Raw genomic sequence first — 20,575 nt, forward strand, 5'->3', positions numbered from 1 at the left:
ACGTTCTCTTTCGTGAGGTGTTAACCTCGGCATCTCTGTCCTCGTTTCACAATCGTTAGTGAAGCAATGAGAATTGGTTCTCATACACCTGCTTTTAATGTCACAGTCAGTATGATTTCAGAATGAAATTCACGCTTTTTTCATGGCGTGGCTGCATGTTGATGCATTTTGGAATTAAGAGTCATACTGTGGACAGGAATTTGTTTCTTAAGCATTTTTTAACTGGACATGCCCTTGGATTTCATGTTAGTTATATTCATTGATCATTGTCATGCTGAAATCCATCTTGATGAAAATATGGACAATTTTAGACTGGTGCGTTTTCAATGATGTTCAGTATATAACTGTTTTGATGGCTTGTAGAGGCTACTTGTATTCAACAGAATTATTACATGAAAAACATACAAACATATTTTAAAATAGCAATGAATTTAAAACAATGCATAAAAATATCACAATTTTCTTACAATTTCACTAAGTGGGAAATTCAAGCATAGAATCCTAGATACATTCTAGATTCATTTACCTGTAGACCTGGCCAGACAAGCCAGTGATCAACACCTAGGCTGCACCAATCAGATGGAAGACATCGAACAATACTGATGTTTCATGATGCTTTGAACAGTGCATCAAATTTCTCACTGCCCATCAGCTTGTGGTCTTCAATGTTTACCCTTTGGATTTGGTTTGGTTTATGCCACACTCAGCAATATTCCAGCTATATGGCGGCGGTCTGTAAATAATCAAGTCTGGACCAGACAATCCAGTGATCAACAGCATAAGCATCAATCTACGCACTTGGGTTACAATGATATATAACATAATTCAGTGAGCCTGACCACCCGATCCAGTTAATTGTCTCTTACCACAAGCATGAGTTACCCAGATCTTCGCCCTTTGGAGCCAACCAGGAAAAGTCAGAGGTCTGCGTGCTTGAGGCAATAAATGGTCAACCCATGTCCACATAATAGTCCCCCTTGTAAACAAGCACTGGGAGAAGTCTGAAGTTCACACAATCAGCTATTGTCTACCTGAATCAATCCAAATAACAGCCAATATTATTTTCATTTGGTTCCATGTCTGTAGGACCTACCACATGGAGTCATTAAGACAGGAAAAGAGAGTCAAACACAAATCTATAGTCAACAGAATTTATTTCAATTTCTTTTAGCAAAATATAGACATTTCCATGACCCAAATATAATCAAACATTAGAATATAGTGCATAAATAGGAAGCAGTTGCTGGTACAACAGAATTAACTTGTGCATTTAAACCAAACTCAAAACTATTTCAGATGAGCAAATTTTACTCAACATAAAATACTGGACGAATAAAGGTATAGGTCATATTCTTGAAATGTTGAAAAGCTACATGTTCAGAATCTCATGAATGCTGTTCAAACTTTAAAGGCTCTGAAAAATACAGGAAACCTAGCTAACACATTTGAAGGTTTTCTGAAGTTTAAGCATAAATTATCTTATAATGTAGCAAATATCCACACTTAAACCATAGCAATATCCATAAGCAGCCCTCTGTAACCACGACAACAGAACAGGGCTTGTTACCAAGTAGCATAACATGTCAATCATATTAAGTCCCATTTTGAGTTAAAGTCGTCAAGTAGATCTAATAGTTCAAAAACATATTTACAAAAACAAAACAAATGACAATATCAAACAATATTACAAATATGTTGCACTAAAAACCCTCTAACTGTGAAAGATGTATGATGATGTTTGTCATAATATTAACATGATTAAGTAACTTACTACACAAGACCTGACTTATCTGATTCTTTTCACACTGACTTCATATCCACAATTTTACTTCTAGTAATTATTATTCATTCCACACTACAAGCTCAGTACACAGTGATGAAGAAAACTCAAGGATAAATCAATTGTCAAACATTTTATTGGATACAGTCTATGGACTTTTTTCAAACATCCAATCTTAAACAGCGCTATTCGCCCATTGCAATGCTCCATCAATGTACAGACTATTATCCCTCATACATGCCCTCGGAGCCATGGCGAATGTCAGAGACAAGTTGTCAACAACATCATTCATGATATCAGTGCGTGCAAACAAAGCAATACTGACAGGACAATACGGCTGGGACAAAAGATATTCAAGGACAAAATGTGGCCATGATATATATATGAACATACTGTACATACAATCAAATATGGTAAAGACTGAAGAAACAAACATGACTCAGATGATGACATATACTACTCAAATAAGTTAAAGAACACTGCATCTCATGACCATACCTAACTATAGTCATATGGAAATACAAATCAGGTGTTCTTAACTTCTTGTGTGTAGTATTCTTTGCTTCTAATCATAATGAGCTGGCATATGAACAAACTGAGTTAAAAGGAGAGCGAATGAGTATGACGACATAATATGCTTCTAACAGCACAGATGCCAACCCTGAATCAAATGAAAGTGGAGTCAAGCCTTGCTAAAACAAATTCCTAAGCCCTGAAGGTGCGAGTTGGGTTTTAGCGTGAGAAGGGGTTTGGGCCCCCTTTGATGGTGGGGGTCTGGGGGGCTTCCAATATGAAAATCTTTAGATTTAGCCTGGAAATATGCCAGGAAATTTCCGGGCATACTTAACCAAATAATTCTTAACTCAAACTAACATATTTACTAAAATTCTTTCAAACATTCTAAATTTATAAACAAATTTGTATTTTCTAAAAAATCGGAGTTTTTGATAGACAAATTGGAGAGTGGAGTTTGTATTTGAAAATCGGAATAACTCCTCCAAAATCGGAGTGGTTGGCATCCCTGTAACAGTGATATCTAAAAGTGATATCATTACCGGGGACACCAAGAATCAGATTCACACATACTAATGACATAGGATTCATTTCAGGAATACAACCCTTATCACTGATGCGACTCACTTTCTGCACTCGGCTACCCTACCTGCTCTTGATGACATGAGATCTTGGCTTTGTGACTTTCAACACGTGGTCATGACACTCACTGAGAGCAATTAAGCTTCATGGAGGAGTAGAGACATGCAAAATGTCTTCCTAACTCTCTGGTGAAATCCAGGACAAAGTTGCAGCACATCAAGCCAGAGACAACATGTCCACAGTGGTCCACTGATTAACTGACTGAGTGAGTTTGGTTTTACACCGCTTTTAGCAATATTCCAGCAACATCACGACGGGGGACACCAGAAATGGGCTTCACATATTGTGCCCATGTGTGGATTCGAATCCGGGTTCCAATGATTAACAATCATGTAGGGTCTTGCATATTTCAGCAAATTCTCACAATATCACTGTTAAATAACGTGGTATGACTGAGCAGCCTGGACACCCAGAGGAAACACTGCTACCGCTGGGCTGCCCTGTATTCAACCATTTGATGACATGTCAATTTCAGATGACATGTCCTCTCCTCGAGGAATATGCCAGCCCGTAGTCCAGTCAAAGTGGTATGGCCAAACACTTCCGGACATGTTTATTACTCAGGTGACATCTATGACAGCAGTTTGAGGGAGACAAGATACAACACTGCTTTAAACAGTATTCCAGTTATATCACAGCATGTCAGCTCAATGTGATAGGAAAGTCCAAAGTGATGCTGGCCTCAGACTTCGGTGAGACACGTGCATTTGCTATGGTGTTGACAAACCTAGCAACATCATCAGTGAATGCCCAATTTCCCCACTCTGCCTTTTCTACTTTAACCAACATATCAACATCAGTACATATCAACATTCGGAACTCTCCACAAAAGCTTCAACAAATGTATGAACGTCTGCTTTCATGACTGCTACTTTAACTGGAACATACAGTGATAAGCTAATGTTGAGATGTCACTGCTAAATATTCAGATCAGCTTCAAGTTCTATTTACTTCATCTGTTGATCTGTTTTACTTGATCTGAACACTGATGCGCCTCTTCCACCAGCTCACACGTCAAGCTTCCACCACTTACATAAGTCTAGCTTAATGGAAATCTGACTGCACTCCTGTCAACCCTGAGTCACTTAAATGCCCAATTAGACAGTCTTTTTTCCCCAGTTTAATCAAACTTGACAGAGTGAACATTCATGTCAATGGCACCTCCTTTGTAACTCCCCCTTTTCTTCTTTGTCTTCTCATGGCGGAAACTTTTCCCTTTTGTGAATTTGAGGTCTTTGTTGGCCTTCTCTCCCCATGATCCTCTGGCTCCACTCTGACAACACATGGTGTACAATATTAATACACAACCCGACATTCACATTTAAAAGGTTTCATTTTGATTGTAAAATATTCTAGCTGTGTAATGGCAGTCAGTAAATAATAGCCTGGTCCCTGTTTCACAAAGCGATCGTAGCGCTAAGATGATCGTAACTCCCATACTTTAACATAGACGTACGACAGTCATAGCACTAAGATGATCGTCGCACTAAGATGATCGTAACTCCCATACTTTAACATAGACTTACGACAGTCGTAGCACTAAGATGATCGTAACTCCCATACTTTAACATAGACTTACGACAGTCGTAGGGCTACGATCGCTTTGAGGAACGGGGCTCTGGACCAGATAAATCAGTCATTCATACTGCGATCAACCATCCACACCACCACTAAGTCTGACATCCAGATCCATTCACAAACCCCTCACAACCACAAGTTGCTGGGGACAAGTGCTTGTCAAAAGAGGTGACTAATGGGATCAGGGTTTAGGCTCGCTGACTTGGTTGACATATGTTATCGTATCACAACTGCGTAGATCGATGCTCATTTTCATTATTGGATTGTCTGGACCAGACTCAATTATTGACAGACCGCCACCATGTAGCTGGAATATTGATGAGTGAGGCATTAAACAACTAACAACAAATCTAACCCTAAAATCAACTATATTTGAATGTTATCAAACATATAATCTGAGGATGATTAAAGGGTGTAGGTCATTGATGGTTAAGGCACCTGTGAACCCCAACAGTAAGGATATGGTGCTTACAAACCAAGGATGATAACTTTGCTAAAACATTGGATTCAAACCCATAATCAGAATATCCTGGAAAATCAAAGGGATGCAACTCTGCAAACTGCACTGTACAACCACTGGACATTATCCCAGAGAGGCAGTTCAGAAGCTGTACACTTTAAATGACATTATTTTGTTTTCCAAGCTCTTGTGTACCATGTTTCGGACTATATACATACAAAATTACATAACCTGATACATACTCTGATCTACCACCCAGCATATATCTGGAATCTAAACTGCATTCACTACGTCTTTAATTTCTAAGTTATTGTTTTCCTCCATTAAAATTGATATTCTTATACCTTGGTGCCATATGAAATACAGTAACAAACTGTTTTTGCAATTACCTTGGCTTCAAACGAATTGTTGGAAAACTTGGCATCCACGAGCACCTCTTCAGCCTTAACACGCCTGAAGGGCTCACTTGTTCTTCGCTGAAAAGGTAATGTACACTGAAAATCACACCAGAATACAATACATGGTCTAATACTTATCTGAGTCTAAGAAAGCATGTTCTACTGCAAACATGACAAACATAATCTATAAAATTCTTAAATGTTACATGACAAGGTGAGATGGGGGTGAGATGGGGGGTGAAATTGGGCTTATAGTTGCATTCAAGATCGTTTTACTGATATGACAACATGCATATATGCAGGGGTGGAAATAACCCATTGCCCGACGCCCGAGTCCAGTGTTTTTTTCTGTTGGGCAAGCAAATTTGTATATCACACTGTACCGGTGTCTAGTTGACTTTCCAATATTAATTATGTTGTTTATTTAAGAAATCAGCAAGAAAACGGCCAGTATAGTGGAAAACTTATCAGGGCAAGTGATTTTACATGTGCCACTGTACCGGAGTACACTAGCAATTTTAAAGTTATTTCCACCCCTGATATGTGTATGTGTGTGAGGCTGACTGTACTACGCTGTATTATGTGCTAACCCACTGAGAAGTAACACCATTTAAACATACAGACACAGTATATTGATCCTGAGCCGACCATGTCATGTATTATGCTCTAGTACTAGGCAGAGGAACAAGTATCACCCTTTAATATCCTGTTGGTATTATGTGGCCAGGGACTAAACCACAGCCTTCAACTTCAGTGATTGGATCACGTAGGCAGTCCATGATGACAAACAAAACAGAACATACCATGTAACAAACAAATCCCTACTGTAGTCTGTATGCTTTTAATTCATCGTATGGTGATCATAGGCATTAGATAATACTGTGTAATAGGGTTAGGAACAGCTAAACGAGAACGAGTGTTACTTGACATACCTGGTGCCCTTTATGATTTGTATTGTCAGCATCTGCAGAAGTTTTCTAGAAAGAAAAAAGACAAAATACAATTGCAATATTTCCTGCAACATTCTATTCATCACTACTTGAGCTATAAACCTAAGAATGAAAACATGAACAAAGCCCACATGAGCAAAGCCAGAGAGCCTGGTCTGTTCCTCAAAGCAGTCGTAGCACTAAGGTGATCTGAACACCCATACTTGAACACAGCCTTATGAAGGTTACAGCACTACAATGACTTAGGGGCATGGGATCAGATATCTGAAAGCAAGCCTGAATAAGCTTCAGTATTACAAATCAACAATGCATGCAATATCCAAAAGACTTTCCAATTGGTTGGTTGGTGTTTAACGCCACAATCAACAATATTCCAGCAATATGGCAGTGGTCTGTAAATAATTGAGTCTGGACCAGACAATCCAGTGATCAACAAAGACTTTCTGGGTTTTCTCATCTTGACATCTAAAGTTACTTGTTAATCACTGTGTTGGTGAGACTTCCAGTGTGTCAAGTGTGATTTGAGAGAGTTTCTTCTATAGATTGGAGCAGTATATAACTTATATCACAGTATAATGACAGAAGAGTTCAAAGATATGCAGGTCTTCAGACATTTACCCGTTTTAAACCATGAGCATTAGTATTGTATCCATAAAAATATTTTATATCTCATTTGTTTTAAGAGAGTGAGCGAGTTCCGTTTTACGCCACTTTTAGCAATATTTCACCAATATCACGGAGGGGGACACCAGAAAATGGGCTGTACCCATGTGGGGAATTGAACCCAGGTTTTCAGCGTGACGAGCGAACGCTTTAACCACTAGGCTACTCCACCGCCCATTTGTTTTAAGAAGACAAGGGAATGTTATAAAGGTAACTACAAAAGTTTACACTAACCTTCACCTGATCCGATGCTGTAGACACCCCTGAATCAGAGTTATCGGAGCTCTTCCCATTCATAATGGGTGTTTTTGCTTTCGAATTGTCCTCTGACTCACTAGAACTGTCGGACTCTGTGCTACTCGCATCCTTCACAGTCTTGGCTGGAGTAGACTTAGGAGTCGTTTTAACACTGGCTTTGTGAGTCTGTTTCTTACCACTGTCAGTATCACTATCTGAACTATCAGAATCAGAGCTGCTGTCCTTCGAAGCTTGCTTAACAGGTGTCTTTGTCACTGAGGTAGAAGCCTTCTGCTTAGGCTTGTCATCATCACTATCAGAGTCCGAACTAGAACTGGATTCAGCCTTTTTGCTGACAATTTTCTGTAAAGGGGTGCTTTTTGCAGCAGGGGTGCCTATTGCTCTCTTCAAATTCTTGCCAGTTGGAGTCTTTTTGACATCATCAGAATCAGAGCTTGAGTCTGAACTGTCAGAACTGGAAGACTCTTGTTTTTTCGGGGCGACTTTTGGAGTTGTTTTGCCTTGGGCTGCTCCCTTAGCAGAATGGCTACCTTCTTAGCAGATGCTTTTTTCGTATCCTCGTCGGAACTAGAATCAGAATCTGAGCTGCTGGAGTCTGCCTTTTTCGGTGTACTCTTGGCTGCAGCTGGGCTCTTAGCAGGAGTGGCTACTTTCTTAGCAGGAGTAGGTACCTTCTTAGCAGATGCTTTTTTCGTATCCTCGTCGGAACTAGAATCAGAATCTGAGCTGCTGGAGTCTGCCTTTTTCGGTGTACTCTTGGCTGCAGCTGGGCTGACTTAGCAGGAGTGGCTACCTTCTTAGCAGCTGCTTTTTTCGTATCCTCGTCGGAACTAGAATCAGAATCTGAGCTGCTGGAGTCTGCCTTTTTCGGTGTGCTCTTGGCTGCAGCTGGGCTCTTAGCAGGAGTGGCTACCTTCTTAGCAGATGCTTTTTTTGTATCCTCGTCGGAACTAGAATCAGAATCTGAGCTGCTGGAGTCTGCCTTTTTCGGTGTGCTCTTGGCTGCAGCTGGGCTCTTAGCAGGAGTGGCTACTTTCTTAGCAGGAGTAGCTACCTTCTTAGCAGATGCTTTTTGGGTATCCTCGTCGGAACTAGAATCAGAATCTGAGCTGCTGGAGTCTGCCTTCTTTTTCGGTGTACTCTTGGCTGCAGCTGGGCTCTTGGCAGGAGTGGCTACCTTCTTAGCAGATGCTTTTTTTGTATCCTCATCAGAACTAGAATCAGAATCTGAGCTGCTGGAGTCTGCCTTCTTTTTCGGTGTACTCTTGGCTGCAGCTGGGCTCTTAGCAGGAGTAGCTACCTTCTTAACTGCTACTTTTTTTGTATCCTCGTCGGAACTAGAATCAGAATCTGAGCTGCTGGAGTCTGCCTTCTTTTTCGGTGTACTCTTGGCTGCAGCTGGGCTCTTAGCAGGAGTAGCTACCTTCTTAGCAGATGCTTTTTTTGTATCCTCGTCGGAACTAGAATCAGAATCTGAGCTGCTGGAGTCTGCCTTCTTTTTCGGTGTACTCTTGGCTGCAGCTGGGCTCTTAGCAGGAGTAGCTACCTTCTTAACTGCTACTTTTTTTGTATCCTCATCGGAACTAGAATCAGAATCTGAGCTGCTGGAGTCTGCCTTCTTTTTCGGTGTACTCTTGGCTGCAGCTGGGCTCTTAGCAGGAGTGGCTACCTTCTTAGCAGATGCTTTTTTTGTATCCTCATCGGAACTAGAATCAGAATCTGAGCTGCTGGAGTCTGCCTTCTTTTTCGGTGTACTCTTGGCTGCAGCTGGGCTCTTAGCAGGAGTGGCTACCTTCTTAGCAGATGCTTTTTTTGTATCCTCATCAGAACTAGAATCAGAATCTGAGCTGCTGGAGTCTGCCTTCTTTTTTCGGTGTGTGCTCTTGGCTGCAGCTGGGCTCTTGGCAGGAGTGGCTACCTTCTTAGCAGATGCTTTTTTTGTATCCTCGTCGGAACTAGAATCAGAATCTGAGCTGCTGGAGTCTGCCTTCTTTTTCGGTGTGCTCTTGGCTGCAGCTGGGCTCTTGGCAGGAGTGGCTACCTTCTTAGCAGATGCTTTTTGTATCCTCATCGGAACTAGAATCAGAATCTGAGCTGCTGGAGTCTGCCTTCTTTTTCGGTGTGCTCTTGGCTGCAGCTGGGCTCTTAGCAGGAGAGGCTACTTTCTTAGCAGGAGTAGGTACCTTCTTAGCAGATGCTTTTTTTGTATCCTCATCGGAACTAGAATCAGAATCTGAGCTGCTGGAGTCTGCCTTCTTTTTCGGTGTACTCTTGGCTGCAGCTTGGCTCTTAGCAGGAGTGGCTAATTTCTTAGCAGGAGTAGGTACCTTCTTAGCAGATGCTTTTTTTGTATCCTCATCGGAACTAGAATCAGAATCTGAGCTGCTGGAGTCTGCCTTCTTTTTCGGGGTACTCTTTGATGCAGCTGGGCTCTTAGCAGGAGTGGCTACTTTCTTAGCAGGAGTGGCTACTTTCTTAGCAGCTGTTTTCTTAGTATCTTCATCAGAACTAGAATCAGAATCTGAGCTGCTTGAATCATCCTTGTTCTTCTTTACTACTGAAATAGGCTTCTTTCCAGGGGCAGCTTTACTGGCAGCACTTTTAGGAGCTTCTTCCTCAGAGCTGGAGTCTGAACTTGAAGATTCAGCTTTTTTTGCCTGAACTTTCTTTCCAGGCATCTGTTTAAATGCAGGCTTTGCTGGTACTTTCTTTGGAACATCATCCTCATCAGAACTTGAATCATCTGATGAAGAAGAATCACCCTTCTTGGAAGCAACTTGCTTAGAAGCAGCAGTTTTGGATGCTGGTGCCTTCTTCTGGACAGGTTTCTTAGGGTCCTCATCTTCATCATCAGAACTGTCAGAGTCACTACTAGAGCTCTTCTTCACCGGCACTTTCTTCTGCATTGCCGCTTTCTTGGCTACAGCCAGTTTGACAGCTTTCTTCTTGTCTTCATTAGAACTATCAGAATCGGAGTCAGAATCAGACGTTCCACTGTCCTTCTTTGCTGCCTTAGCAACAGGTTTAGCAGGAGCTTTCTTCTCTTCCTCAGAGCTGCTATCAGAGCTACTACTCTCATGTGTCCTCTTGTTGCCAGCCTTAGGGGTGCCCTTTGATAAAGTGGGTGTGGCTGCTTTTTTCTGTGGTTCTGCATCACTGTGGAATAATAAATACAAAGTATGTAATTTTCTGACTAAAATTGATATTTTATACTTATCCTGACTCATACTAATTATGCTTGTCTCCTTCCTCTTGCAAATGATAGTGGAACACTTGAAACCCTTTGAAGTTCCCTTTAAAAAGCGGACGTAAAATCACTCACCCAGAGTAGCGTCCCTTTCCTCCCTTTGGCGCCTTTTGGTCACCTGACCGACCATGCCTTGTCACTCTCTCCGTATGAAAGCCCGACACCCGGATTTACAGGGAAATCCAGAGTGCCATAAGAGGGAGGTTGGGAGGGCTAACCTCATGAGTCGGGATAAGTATAAAATATCAATTTTAGTCAGAAAATTACATATTTTTCCTTATCCTGACTCATGCTAATTATGCTTACAGAATCCGTCGGAAACAGTGGTGGGTCAGGCCACGTTCTGGATTCACTAGTTGTAGATTTACGTCCTGTATTACCCCCCATGGGAACTTATGACGGCACTGTTGAAGATTCTGTTCTTTCAACTTCTCTCTGATGAGTCTGGGGGGAACCACAACTTGTCAGATTTCTTCCGAAACTTCTGACATTTTCGTGTGGATTTAGATATACTAATATTCCATTAGTTATCTATTGCAACTCCATCGCTTGATGTCCTATACAAGTACAGGGTCTATCACTCATTCTAATCTGTCCTAGACGTGTGCATGGACTTATAGCCATTGCTCTCCAGAGCGTTGGTTTTCACAAGTCACGTGATAAAAGGGGTGAGATTTACTCAGCGCCTTTGTGGAACCGTTAGTTGTTGTGCTACAACAAGTGGCCCAAACTGGTGAATGCCTGAGACGTCTTCGGTGGCAATGTCTCTGAGGTAGTGGTTGGCAAACACTGTGTTCGATCTCCAAAAGCAGCCCTCCATTATAGTTGTAATCGAGCAGTTTCCATGCAGAGCAAGTGTTGACGCCAGGGCTCTGACTTCGTGTGGGTTGGAGGCTCGTGGAGGCTCAAGTCCTGCTGCTTTATAGGCCCTTAGTATAACAGCTCTCATCCATATCGATATCGTTGTCCGTGAGACTTCCATGGGCGTCTCAGTGGATAAAGGGATGAATAGGCGTTTGAATTTTTGTCTCCTTGTTTTAGTTCTCTGTAGGTAGACTTTAAGTGCTCTGAATGGGCATAAGGATAGATCCTGCGTATCGTGTGGCCCAAGGACTGTAGATAATGCTGGGATGTGGAACTGTCTGTCAGGCTGACCGGGCAGTTGGTTCTTGGTGATGAAATCCCATCTCAGTCCAAGACGTACGATGTCACAATGTCTTGTTTCAAATCAGAGCATGTATTTCTGACATCCGTGCAGCTGCTGCTAGAGGCGATCAGGAACAGCATTTTTTGAGTAAGTAGCTCAAAGGATGTCCGCCCTAGAGGCTCGTGAGGCATCACTGGTGAGATGTTGTAGAACTGTGTTGAGATCCCAGGCAGAAGCCTTTAAAAATTTCTTTTGTTGGTCTTCCAACTTGAACAAGTGTAGTGAGCTTGCTGTAGTGCTGTAGTGCCAGAATTTCTGGTACTTTGGTCAGCTTGATACCCGTTTTCATGGTGATAACTGTACTGAGGGCAGCCAAGTAAGGTGAGAGTGTTGAACCTTTTAAGTGTCTCGTCTGTTGAAGATGACATAAGTATTCCGCCACTGGAGGATGTGTTGCTTTCACCGCTGTAAAGCCTTTCCTCTTTGCATACTGTTCAAAGTTCTGCCACTTGTCGTCGTACAAGTTGCGAGTTGATCTGCGTAGAGCTAGTGTAACTGCTTTAGTTGCTCTGGCGGAGTACCCTCTGGTCTTCAGGCAAGCTTTAATATGTTCCACGTGTGTAGCTGGAACAGTGTTGGGTTCCCGTGAGCTTGCTTGGTGTGTGGATGGACGAGTAGGTTCGACCATTCTGGTAGTTTCAGGGTTGGACTTCCGAGTTCTTGTATGAGGACAGGAAACCATGTCCTCGCTGGCCAATAGGGCGCAACCAAAATCAGTTGCAACGTAGTCGTCTGCTTGATTTTCTGTAGTACTTGTGGTAGCAGTGCAGGAGGTGGAAACGCGTAAGCGTTTAGTCCTTCCCATGAGATGCTTAGAGCGTCTGTTGCCCATGCCTGAGGATCTGGAATCGGTGAGACGAATGTTGGTAGCTGTTTGTTGAACTTTGTTACAAACAGGTCTATTAGTGGGGATCCTATAGTCTGTATGATGAACTGGAATTCTTCTAGATGCAACATCCATTCCGTCGGGGATGGTTGTAGTGGACGAGATAGGGCGTCTGCTATTACATTCCTTGCTCCAGGAATGTGGCATGCCTTCATGTAGATGTTCAGGTCGTCGACTATGCTGAACAGGAAAAAGCTGAGTTGTAGCAGACTTGTTGATCTTGTTGACCCTTGTTTGTTGATGTAAAACGCCACTGTGGAGTTGTCCGTCTGTACCATGATACGTGCGTTCTTTAGTACGCTGGACCAATGTTGTAAAGCGTTGATTACTGCTTTCATCTCCAACAGATTGATGTGTGACTTCTGATCCTGACTCGACCACTTCCCTGCTGCCACTTCGTTGTTGAAGTGTGCACCCCATCCTTGTAGGGAGGCATCCACGTAGTGATGAGTGTTGCAAACCGGCTCTGTCAAAAAGGTTCCTCCGCAAACATTCGACTTCCGAGTCCACCATAGGAGATATGGTTTCAAGCTGTCCGGTAGTATTAATGGATCTAGGCTGTCTGGGTGGGCGTTCACAAATACTTGTAGTGGACGCAACTGTAGTCTCCCTCTGCGAGTCATGTCTTGAGCTGACGTGAGGACACCGAGCATGCTTTGCCAAGCACGTAGTGTCAACGGAGAGAGCATTGCTTGAGATATCATCTGTTGTATCTTGACCCAACGATCCTCTGGAACGACTATGTGATTCACTGGTGTGATGAGTCAAATTCCTAGAAATTGCAGATCTTGTTTCGGCTCCAGTTCCAACTTGAGATTTACTAGCCATCCTAGTTGAGTGAGCAGCCTGATGGTCAAGTCTAGTTGCAGTCTGAGTTGACTGGGATCTTGATGAGCTTGAATCCCGTCGTCCAGGTAGAACGCACTGCGTAGACCTCGATGATGTAAATATGTGACGATGGGCTTGGTCACTCGAGTAAACAACCAGGGGCTGACGATATTCCAAATGGTAGAACCTTCCACTGGAAGTGATGTCCGGTGAACAGGAATCGTAGGTATTTCCTTGAGTCTGGATAGATCTGTGCTGGCGAGGGAGATGCTGGAGCTGAGCTGAGGAAGATGTATCATTTTGAATTTTGCTGGTCTGCGTAGATACTCCCGGTTGAACTTCCTCATGTTGTAGATGAGCCAAAATTTCTCCTTGGAATTCTTCTTCAGTACCAGGAAAATTGGGGAGTAGAACCCGGCGTGATGAGATCTTGATCTATCTCTTCTACTGCCTCTTTGTCGAGCAGGGTCTTGGTAGCGTCGTCCAGTTTCTCTACCTGGTCGGCTGCATAGTTGAAGGCCATCGGGTTGCTTGTGAGCGGCGGGGTGGCTTCCAACTGTATCTTGTATCTTGTCCCCTCTGCGTAGTATCTAGGACACATAGTCGTCTTGTAGAATTCCCCAATTTTCCCAGTATCGTTGAAGATGTCCACCCACTGTTGAAGGTTGTACAGGAACGGCTGGGGGTGGAAGACTCCAGTCGTTCCGAACCTGGCCTTCAGCGCTTGATTCCTCTTGCACCCCTAGGTGCTCGGCCTCTTCCGGGGTTACCTCTAGGAGCTCCGGTTGGGCGACAGAAGGAGCCTCTTCCTCCTTTCATGCTGGAATACTTCTTTTCTCTGGCTCTCTGGACTCCTGCAAACTTGGATTTGTTGGAGTTGCGATGGGATGTCTGACGAATCACATTAGCCAAAGTGTCGATGGATTTAATCATCATTACCTCCCTCGAGTCGCGAGAGACTTCTCTGGCGACTTCTTCAATTCCTCCTCCAAAGATGTAAGATGCTGACCATGGGGCTCTGTATAAGGACTTGGTGAAGCGTTCACGCCAAGTGCATGCTGACAATAACCCTCGTCTTCTCAGGAAAGTCAGGCCCACTGATGTGGATGCTAGGTGCTCTGACATAAACTGATGGTCCCTCTTCTGCATTAGTAGAGCGGAGGAGTTCTTGAACTTCAAGATGAGTGCTTCGTTGATAGCCCTCGATCTGGCTAATCCGAAGAAGGTACGTCTGGTGGTTGTATCCAGCTGCGCTAACTTCTTATCCTCAATCTTTGTAAGTTCTCTGACGGAGTCGGTGATAATCTTGTAGTCATCATCCACCTCCGGAGCCTTCAGGAAGGGTTCCATCCTATGTAGAGGGAATTTCCTGGCGTTGAACGCGTCAGGATGCGCTGATTCTGAGACGAAGTGGCTTCATCAAAAGCTGTGCTGAGGTTGTCTGATACTTGAGAGATCGGGTCGATCGGTGGAAAGGTGAGCATGTCGAAATCATCATTAGACATCTTGTAGGTCAGCGCTTTATCTGTGTCCTTAGAAGGTGATGCTAAGTCAAAGCCATTGGCAATCCAGGAGTTAACATTCGTGATCGGAGAATATGCCTTCACATTCTATCTCTGATTTGGACATCTCTTGCTCTATGGATCCACAAGCGACTTGAGTCTCTATGAGATGATCTGTATGAGGAGCTGTATGAGGAGCGATCCCGATCGCGATCGTGTATCCTTTCTGGAGTCTTGAGATGATTCTCTAGGTCTTCGTGACGGTGGGTTTCTGGCGTAGCTTCCCCTCTGCAGGAGTGCCTTCGCACATGTTCTCGATGGGCGTCAGCGTCCGATGGAGATGAAGACTCATATCTGCGAAGTCTATGGGGTTCAGGAGAACGCCTCGATTTCTTCCTGCGTGGAGACTTCTTAGCAGCAATCTCTGGAGCGTCTACAGCTGAACTGACGTTGGAAGCGGTGTCCAGACTTCAGATGGGGAAGATCGTCATGTCCGTGAGCCTTTGCGCAGGCTTTCCTCTTCATCCGGATGCGGTGGAGAGAGTGTAGAACCTTCACTCAGTCTAGTAGTCGTTGTAGAGGTCTTCATAGCAGCCTTCTCCTGAGCGAAACGACGTTCCATCATCGACATCATCTGGTCTGTAAACTGTTGCATGAACAGTCCCGGGTTGAAGTTCTGCGTTGTCTGAAGAGACTGCTGCAGGGATGATGCATCTGATACTGAAGAGACGTCATCTAAGGCTCGCTGCACTTGTGAAGAGTTGACGCTGCTGCTATCTCTGGTACCCGATGTCTGTGTTAATAGGTCTTCTGTCAATGTCTGCGCTGATATCAATGCCGATGTAGCTGTAGAAGCAGGCTTCGTCTTCTTACTGACGATGGAGACTTCCGGTATGAGGATGGGTGGATCATCATAAACGTCTGCTTCTTTCGGAGGAACAATCTCGGCTGAGAAAGACCTCGTCTTCTGTGTAGAGCTGAGCATAGACTTTGATGAAGTCTTCAAGGTAGTAGCCTTCTTCTGCGTAGAAGATGATTTAGCCTTCTTCATCTGCGACGAGGTCAGCTCAGTAGACGATGATCTCTTATGGCCTCCGGCATGCACCACTGGTACATCGACCTGCTCCCGAGAAATGTTCTGCAATTCACTGGAATTATGAATGTCTGCAGCAGTGGTTAACACACGGTTATCAGCGCAATCACTCGATTTAGACATGACTTGTGAATACCTACGTATCCTTAGCATGTCTATGGATGGAAAAAAGGTAATGAGTAAATTCAACAGAGGTTAAACTTACACAAAACTTACAGCTAGAGCTGAAAGAACATGAAATAGTGCAATTAGGACATAATAAATGAGGGTCAGCCGCAGACACTCAGTACCTACAACGAATACAGGTTTTCATCAAATGTAAACACAATGAAAACACAAGTCAAACAACGGAAAATTTAGATCAACTTTCAAACCGTAATGTAGAATATAATCCTAAAAACCGTATACAGCAACAATTTTGATGTAAGGTCCGAAAATATAAAAGGATATGTGCTGTATAGGGACCCAGGTGCTCTCACAACCATCCACAAGGGCGAAGAAGGAGAGTGACAAGGCATGGTTGGTCAGGTGACCAAAAGGGCGCCAAAGGGAGGAAAGGGACGCTACTCTGGGTGAGTGATTTTACGTCCGCTTTTTTAAAGGGAACTTCAAGGGATTTCAAGTGTTCCACGATCATTCCAAGAGGAAGGAGACAAGCATTATTAGCATGAGTCAGGATAAGGAAAATTTGTTTTTTGTTATACTCTGCAATATTCTTGCCATATTGTGGCAATCTGTAGACTATCAAGACTTGATCAGGCAAATCATAACACCAAGGCTGACAAACTCATCTATTCAGGCAGCTACATTGTCACATGAAATCCTAATGGAAATAAGTATCAATTGCTACCATGTAAATATGATTTATTTATAACACTTATATTTATATTCATAAACACCAAAACAATCAAACATGTTATTTCTTGCTCAAAACAAACAAAATCATCTCAACGTAAATCCCTAGCTTTTCATGTTTTGAATTAAAGTAAATCTCATCAAAATCAGTCCTCTAGTCGGTACTCAGCTAAGATCCATATCTGCATGAAAACCTCATAACCCTACAATTGATAAGCAGGATATATTAAACAGAGAAGACTGCTTTCATTTGTCAGTACATATCTTCTATATTTGCCCAAAAGCAAGCAAGTTTCATTATTACTCCATCCACAAGGAAAGGTCTCCTCTTATTGTATCATGCCAAAATTTGACACCATTGCAAGTCTGTATTTACTAGCTTTCTGTAGCTGTGAAACAATTATCGACATGCAAGCCTGTTTTAATTACTGTGCTACCTCATCTTTCATCGGTATTCATGTCAGTATATTTTGCCTCACATGTCAGTATATTTTGCCTCACCTGTCAGAGTCAGAACTGGAAGAGTCCGGCTTGGACTTTTTGGCCTGGGGTTCTGCTGTCAGGGATAGCTTCCGTTTGCCATGGTTACTGCAACATAAACCGCACTTGTACCACACAAATACAACATCTTTCACTTGTACAACAACAAAAGTAACAATGGAAAACAATGATCGCCAATACACAAGAAAAATACTTATGAATGACATCCTTGTTGTCAACACATGATATCGTCATTTTCATCAATAATCTTATTTCATATAGTGACACAAAAAGGTAGTTGAAGATGCTGAAAGTATCTGCTTGTTATACTTAAAACACTCACTTTTGCCAGGCTGTGTAGAGGTCCTCTAATTTGGGTGATCCAGGCTCCTGACCCTTCTGAAAAACATTAAAATTTAGGGGGTATACGGACGGAAGTCTTATGTGCGGTGTTGAATTGGTTAAAACTGAACTAATAAATCTTTGGCGGTATACCAGTACATCATAAATGTATCGCGATACGTTATTGTTATAATTTCGTATTGCGGTTTACCGGCAATACCGTGCAGCCCAAGTTATTAACCAGTAGAGGACATAATGTATACGCGAGACGGTCCCCGTTAAGCGTACATGTGACTACCTGAGAGCTTGCCATTCATTCGTGTGACTTCCTGATCACAGACAGGGAAATTCTGCATGTTACACAAAAACACATCTAAAAGTGTTATTTATGAAAACAATGAAACAAAATTTGCTTGTCATTGATTGGTATTCAAGTTATTGATTGACATGAATGAAAACGTAAAAAGAAACATTAAATAGTCAAATCTTGTTAACACGCCTTCAATAACTGTCACATTCATTTCATTGGGGAAATTCCCTCATTTCTTGTATCTGACTAACTGACTGAGTTTGGTTTTACGCCGCTTTTAGCAATATTCCAGCAACATCACGGCGGGGGGACACCAGAAATGGGCTTCACAAATTGTACCCATGTGGGGATTCGAACCCGGGTCTTCGGCGTGACGAGCCAACGCTTTAACCACTGGGCCACCCCACCGCCCCTCTTGTATCTACTCAGACGAGGGTTATGGCGTTAAGAAACTCGATTAGGGCCTTTTCGATAGAGTCAAAGTGGAACTTCGCAGATATGAGGAAATCTTTATTATTTCCAAACAGACAATGCATTTATTGTTGAAATAATGATTTATTGTTTTGACTTAATACTTGGATGATCAAGTATTCCTTTTATCTACAACGTCCCTTCACTATCCGTCAACGGCAGATTTGACAAAACAAAATACTACAACACAAAACGGAAAAGGCAAATTCATTGAAAGAAACGCAAACACCAGCCACGTGCTTTCCAAAACCACGTGTTCTTCTTCGTGTTTGTTATGTATCACAAGATTCAACACACACGCAATTATACAACCAGAGATATAAAAATACTTACAATCTTGAATTGCTTCTGGAAATATGTCGCAGCATCCTTACACGACTGCTTAAGAAAATCGTAAACTATATGTTGAAGTGCTGCTTTCTCATCTGCTTGCGCCATGATTAAAACGTAAAGTGAAATACCGGAAGTTCAACATCATTACCCGGGAGAGACCGATTTTCGGGTGTATGTGCAGCACCAAAACATGAAACACGAAGAGTATTTGAAAAACAAGGGCATTAACGTTCAATTAATTTCCACTTCAAGGAAACTGCAGCAATTCCTAATCTTGATTTTCTGAATGCAATTATTTGCATTAACATTTTTTTCCGGATTTTACAATACACTCATCACAGTTATCTGCCCCTAACTGTGGTCATTCCATTCGTCACTTTCCGTAACCTCAAGAAAGCGCTAATCGGCATGTCCCGGAATAACATGCAAATACTCGCGACGAAGTCTTGGGAAAGCTAAGAACTTCCCAACAATAAAGTAAATGTAAAATAATATGTTATAGCAGGGAGAATAGAAGATGTAGATTATCACTGGTTATAGTTGGGAATAGACTTTCTCCGTAAGTACATATTCTACAGGGCCGTAGTTAACTTTTCTTAATGGGGAGGGAAGGAGGGAGGGGCACTATCCATGTTCCAGACCGCGAAGCATCCGAGGATCTAGGGGGCCCCGGGAATGTCTTAAAATTAGATGTTCTCAGATGCAATTCTAAAGGTAATATGGCTCCATTTATGTAATTTCCAATTTTGTATCAAAGATTTTCCCCTGCTATTTTTGACCAATTTTTTTTCATGTTTTTTAATAAAGTTTCTTTGTTCAAATTGTAGCATCTGTACATAATATTCTGAACTAAACTTTTAAAATATGTTTCGACATACATGTATCTGTATATGTGCAAAGCAACTGTTTTGTTCAGTTTAAGTGAGTGAGTGAGTGAGTTTGGTTTTACGCTGCAAATAGCAATATTCCAGCAGTATCACGGCGGGGGACAACAGACTTGGGTAGTTCAGTTTAAGAATCAATGTAAAATAGTTGTATTATCAAATTCAGTTGAGAGTCCAGAAATTGCACGTGACATTTACATCATATACGTGATATCTTCAGGTTTATTCAATATTACTCACTCACTCAGTTTACTCATTGCACCTTAACAAGATAGGTCAGTCAGAAAGATTGCTATATTTATAATTATCCATGAAATTAACACATACATTTACAGTTCCAAGGGAATATCAAAACTGATTTTGACTTCACTATACACTTTTAGCTGTATTTGAATTTCCTCCAGTCTGTCTTCCTAGAGTAGATAGTGCATGGACTTGTTGTCAAATGTGTACTTCTGTATGTGTGCAGCATAGCCAGACCAGTTAGATGTTCTGTGCTCATTGTCCACACCTTGTGCCTCAAAGAGAGGAGATCGAAAGACCTTTCACAAGCCATGCTGCCTACTGGTATGGTCATGAACACTGTCAGATCAAGTTACCACATGATCATTGGGATGAGAGAATGGTTCATTATATAGCATATGTTCATTGGGTTCATAGTTCCAAAAATATAGTCAATAGTTTATATAATACTATTTATTTATTTTCACCAGTCAATGTTTGATTGCGCATTCCTTGTTTTGTATGTTATTCTCTATTTTGTCTATCCTGTCCGGAGTCTATCCTGGTGTCATGTGGATTGACTCCTTCTTCTAATTAAGTCTTTTGTTCGTTAATTATCATTAGGTATTGCACAATATGCCTTCAGTTCATACGGTTCCCGGTAGTCTATATC

At 42.3% G+C, this 20,575-nt stretch overlaps 1 protein-coding gene across 3 annotated transcripts; it reads right to left on the reverse strand.

Annotated features, from left to right (window-relative positions):
• Positions 1 to 1,137: 1,137 nt before the first annotated feature.
• Positions 1,138 to 18,904, reverse strand: LOC124279739 (nucleolar and coiled-body phosphoprotein 1-like). Of its 3 annotated transcripts, XM_046715598.1 has the most exons (11): positions 18,797 to 18,904; positions 17,684 to 17,739; positions 17,362 to 17,448; positions 9,704 to 10,398; positions 9,405 to 9,538; positions 8,558 to 9,283; positions 8,019 to 8,311; positions 7,219 to 7,756; positions 6,304 to 6,348; positions 5,363 to 5,449; positions 1,138 to 4,208 (listed from the first exon to the last, which is right to left on the reverse strand). In XM_046715598.1, the coding sequence occupies exons 1-11, from the start codon at positions 18,899 to 18,901 to the stop codon at positions 4,056 to 4,058; spliced, it is 2,919 nt and encodes a 972-aa protein (XP_046571554.1). In that variant the 5' UTR covers positions 18,902 to 18,904; the 3' UTR covers positions 1,138 to 4,055. The 3 variants fall into 3 exon arrangements, with proteins under 3 accessions (XP_046571554.1, XP_046571556.1, XP_046571555.1); XM_046715600.1 differs by lacking the exon at positions 9,405 to 9,538 and having other exon boundaries at positions 8,558 to 9,034; positions 9,714 to 10,406; positions 17,364 to 17,448; XM_046715599.1 differs by lacking the exon at positions 9,405 to 9,538 and having other exon boundaries at positions 9,714 to 10,406; positions 17,364 to 17,448.
• Between the last annotated feature and the right edge of the window lie 1,671 nt (positions 18,905 to 20,575).

The sequence above is a fragment of the Haliotis rubra genome, unplaced genomic scaffold, assembly GCF_003918875.1.
Source record: "Haliotis rubra isolate DU_JTF1 unplaced genomic scaffold, ASM391887v1 Scf256, whole genome shotgun sequence".
Taxonomy (NCBI): domain Eukaryota; kingdom Metazoa; phylum Mollusca; class Gastropoda; order Lepetellida; family Haliotidae; genus Haliotis; species Haliotis rubra.